Source organism: Protomyctophum parallelum (genome assembly GCF_964188405.1).
Source record: "Protomyctophum parallelum genome assembly, chromosome: 18".
NCBI classification, from domain to species: domain Eukaryota; kingdom Metazoa; phylum Chordata; class Actinopteri; order Myctophiformes; family Myctophidae; genus Protomyctophum; species Protomyctophum parallelum.
Genome location: NC_139716.1, coordinates 20778133 through 20783032, shown reverse-complemented (window position 1 = coordinate 20783032; position 4900 = coordinate 20778133). Strand labels below are relative to the sequence as shown.

At 49.1% G+C, this 4900-nt stretch overlaps 1 protein-coding gene across 1 annotated transcript; it reads left to right on the top strand.

Moving 5' to 3' along the window:
• Positions 1-3510: 3510 nt before the first annotated feature.
• On the top strand, positions 3511-4632 carry LOC310876022 (kelch domain-containing protein 3-like; the record flags this gene model as incomplete). Its single annotated transcript, XM_083789469.1, has 1 exon — positions 3511-4632. The coding sequence occupies one exon, from the start codon at positions 3511-3513 to the stop codon at positions 4630-4632; it is 1122 nt and encodes a 373-aa protein (XP_083645595.1).
• Between the last annotated feature and the right edge of the window lie 268 nt (positions 4633-4900).

The following is a 4900-nucleotide window of genomic DNA, read 5'->3' as shown; positions in this document are numbered from 1 at the left end:
GGGAGAGTGTGTGAGACTAAATCAGACTCGACTTTATTGTCACATCACAGTGAATTTCTGAATTTGTGCAAGCTCCGTCGTTTTTGTTATTTCCATAAAGGGGGAAGGAGAAGAGCGGTGGGAGCAAGGGAAACAGAGAGAGATCAATAATAAAAGAAGATATACATCAGGGGTGGGCGGGCGGTGTTATTGCCCAGAGGGCCATACTGACTTGGTTAAGAGAGTGAAGGGCCACACATTGGACAATTGAAATGACATGTGAAACACATAGCGCTGAATGATGTTAAAACTGCATTCATTTGATAGACGTGACAGATTGCTTTGCTTTCCAGTCCGGAAGTCTTTGTGTGTGTCCTCGCTTCACAGCACAAGAACTTTCTGTTACAAAATGAGTTTTGTTTTACAGCTGGATGTGTCACTCTGGTCTATACTCTGAAGTTACAATGAGAAGATGACTTCTACGAAAAAATCCACTTCAACTTTTAAATTAGCATACACATTCATATCTTGCCAGGTATATATACGATATGAAGCGCTTCACAGGCACCCATTTCGAATGCCATCAATGCATTGAAAGGGACAAAATCAGCCTTAATCAGAGCATTGAATGCTCTAAGTAAAGCCGTCTACTGACCTTTGACACCGACAAAGCACATTGTCAACTGACTTTGTGGCCGATTAAGACTGATGTGAGGTTAGGGGACTTACGTGGCTGTCATATGGACAAAGCAGTGGAATGGTTCCAACATGTAGACGCAAAGTCTTGTGCAAGTTAGGCTAAATTACAAACAACTAGTTACTGCTCTGAAAAGGTAACTTAGTTACTACTGTAAGTCACAAGACAACAATGTTCATCTATTGTAGCTCACTATGATGAACTAGTATAGATGGAAGCATGTATTCAACAACAAATCAGTCATTTTAGTTCTGATTGGCTTCAAGCTGGAGCAGATGGCTAAAGGTGGAGGCACCTTAACACTGGAGCAGATGGCTAAAGGTGGAGGCACCTTAACTGTGGAGCAGATGGCTAAAGGTGGAGGCACCTTAACTGTGGAGCAGATGGCTAAAGGTGGAGGCACCTTAACTGTGGAGCAGATGGCTAAAGGTGGAGGCACCTTAACACTGGAGCAGATGGCTAAAGGTGGAGGCACCTTAACACTGGAGCAGATGGCTAAAGGTGGAGGCACCTTAACTGTGGAGCAGATGGCTAAAGGTGGAGGCACCTTAACACTGGAGCAGATGGCTAAAGGTGGAGGCACCTTCACTGTGGAACAGATGGCTAAAGGTGGAGGCACCTTCACTGTGGAGCAGATGGCTAAAGGTGGAGGCACCTTCACTGTGGAGCAGATGGCTAAAGGTGGAAGCACCTTCACTGTGGAGCAGATGGCTAAAGGTGGAGGCACCTTCACTGTGGAGCAGATGGCTAAAGGTGGAGGCACCTTCACTGTGGAGCAGATGGCTAAAGGTGGAGGCACCTTAACTGTGGAGCAGATGGCTAAAGGTGGAGGCACCTTCACGCTGGAGAAGATGGCTAAAGGTGGAGGCACCGTTACGCTGGAGCAGATGGCTAAAGGTGGAGGCACCTTCACACTGGAGCAGATGGCTAAAGGTGGAGGCACCTTCATACTGGAGAAGATGGCTAAAGGTGGAGGCACCGTTACGCTGGAGCAGATGGCTAAAGGTGGAGGCACCTTCACACTGGAGCAGATGGCTAAAGGTGGAGGCACGATCCTGATTGGGAACGCGAAATGTTACACGTGTCCTGCATGCACATTCCCGATGGAATCGGCCTGATCAGGCTTGAATTAAATTTGACGTTTAACCCGACGTTTTACCAGGCTAACAGAAATGGAAGACATAATATACTTGTAGAATACTTAATTGAAAACATTTGACGACTCATGAATGGGTAACATTTTTGTATTGAATATAAAATGAGCAATATATTTATTATTATTATTATATTATAATTATTATGAATTGGCTCTGCTTTTAGGTACGCTGAGAAACAGCAGATCCAAAATGACAGGGTGGTAGCTGGGGTGGTGGAGCCTGGAAGGTGAGCAGCAGTGGCATAATCAGCATGAGCAGCAGCACAAGCAAGCATGAATGAGCAGTGCAAACTGCCCCTTTAAATAGAGCTGTCCCCACAGACCGTAAGTGTCCCCACTTCAGCCACTCCCACATTCCATTACATTTCTCAGTCTTTGTCACACACCTGCTTCCACTCCCTCATCAGACCAACAGTGCCATGCCCATTTCACACCTGAGAACATTTCCTAATCAACCCACCCAACCTATAAAACTGGACTCGTTTCACACACTCACTGTCAGGTTATATTATACTTTGTCGCTTTTGTGTTTGGTCTTGGATTTGTCGGTGCCTTGCACCTGGAATTTGGACTGCTTTTCTACTGCCTACAACTTGCAGTAAGAATTGCTATTTTTCTGTTATTAAATTCTGTAATCTACTCTGTCTATACTGTGGCTTTGCATTTGGGTTCAATCTAAACCTCACCCATGACAAGAGCGATCTGAGATTGAAGTGTGTGTGTGAATGGATGAGTTGCCGCATGGAGCTGAGGCCGCTAACAACTGCACCGAGTTTCCTGACAGAACAAGAACATGCTTCGCATCCTCCGTATCTGTACCGTATGCATGTCTACTCCCAACACTGGTGGGAGTAACAAGGGACGGGTTCCAGTGTGTGGTTTCAGTGTGTCTTCAACTGATCAAGTATTGTCTTCAACTGATCAACTCGTGTATTGCAGAGGGAGCACGGTGCCCAGAGGGAAATGCCCACAAATCTCTGTGTATTCATGAGTCTGTCTATCAGACTCCAATTTATGCCCATCTTTTTGGAGATCCCTAATGTCGTCAATGTGACGTCACACTTATTGATATCTCCAAGTATACTAAGTAGGCTACACAGTGTCCTGGCAGCTCAGTCGGCAGAGCACTCGCCTTTGGACAGCTAGGTCATGGGTTTGATCCCAGCACTGCCAACTCAGCATATACCAGGTATACCATGGCTTGGTTAACTATAAGTCATGCAGTAAGTACCTAAAGAAAAATCACATCACTCACTCATACATAATCATACATCACATGCTGTGCTCAGCCAATCAAATACACACACAAACACACAAAGCTGGGCATAGGAGGGGCTATAGCTTGAAAAGTGATCGGTGCCTACCCAAGTGGTGACACAAGTGGTGCAGGTATATGCTATCTAGGTGTTCCATGAACGTTTCCATCAGTGTCTTGCTGTAGGTTTGTGTTTGCCTCCCTTCTTTCATTTTCATCAGAAAATGCTGTCAACTCAATTCACATACGCACTCCGTCGAATGTTGGAGCAGATCATCATGGACTGGTCAGGCTTCGCGTGATGTCTGTGCCGCGGTTCCAATATCAGCGACGGCACGACCCAAAGGTAGCACTCTATTCCCGTGCACAAAGCAGGTCTTCGCGGATCTGCCGAGGCGTTGTTGCTGCTGTTGTTGTGTGAAGATGTTGCGCTGGACGGTCCACCTGAAAGGGGGGCCAAAGAGGCACCTCCCTGCTGCTGTGGCAGTGGGTCACAAGGTGTACGCCTTCGGAGGGCTATGCAACGGCGAGGCCTCCAAGTACTACATGGACCAGATCGACGTGAATGTCTTCAACGCGCTGTCCCTGCGCTGGATAAAGCTGCCCCCCGTGACGAGCGGACCGGCGGGCGATCCCCTGGAGGAGGACGAGGTTCCCTCCATGCGCTACGGCCACACGACCGGGCTGATCGAAGACATCATCTACGTCTGGGGGGGCGTCAAGTACACGCTGCACGAGTACTGCAACGTGGCGTACGCGTTCCACGTCGACACCCACCGCTGGTTTCTCCCCCGGATCTCCGGGAGCGTGCCGGGGCCGAGGAGCGGCCACTCGGCCTGCGCCCTGGACAGGGTCATGTATATATTCGGAGGATTCAACAAGTTGACGAAATACAGCAATGACATCTACAAGCTGGACACCGCCACGATGGCCTGGTCTTTGATCAACACCAGTGGCACTCCGGCGCCCGCCGGGTGGTGGCACTCGGCCACTCTCATCGGCACAAAGATGTTCATATTCGGGGGCATAGGTGAGCGGGACCTGCAGGACATGCAGGCCGGGGACTACGTCAACGTCCGAGTGTTTGACACGGAGACCGACTGCTGGCTGAGCACGCCGTTCGTTCACCCGCTCCCAGAGGAGCGTTGGTCTCACTCGGCCTTTGCCTACAGGGACGAGCTGTACATATTCGGCGGCCACAACTATCGCCTGAACCGGAACATCAACGACCTGTGGAAGTTCAACCACGAGACGTTCTCCTGGAAGAGGGTCGAGCCCAAGGGGAACATCCCGTGTTGGGTGTACAGGATGTGCTGTTGCAGGGTGGGGTGTCTCATCGTCCTCTTCGGGGGTTACATATCCGACGACCTGTACATCTTAGACTTGAGTCCTAGTCTGAAGACGTTGTGCAAGCTGGCTGTCATTCAGTATCAGCTGGAGCAGTCGGGACTCCCGTGCGATGTCAGGTGGGAACTGTCGGTCATGCCTACCAACGGTGACGGCACCAAAAGGATAGAATTAGTTCCAGGAGATGGGACAGAATAAAGGGAAACGTGAGGAGGTCATTCATCTTCATTTAGATTTAGACAGAAAGCAGAACACCGGCATGTGCTCAGTCATACCCAGCAGGAACTAATAAGCATCATACGGGGGAGAATGGAGAACTCTACTGCCAACTGAACTGTGCCACGGCAGGCATGGCCGCAAAGAAGAACATCTCTCAGAAACAGAAACGCATGTGCCCAGTTGATCTCCACCAGGGATTAATGTAGTTATGGAAGGGGAAACATCTGTTTGCGAAGGAGAAGTACTG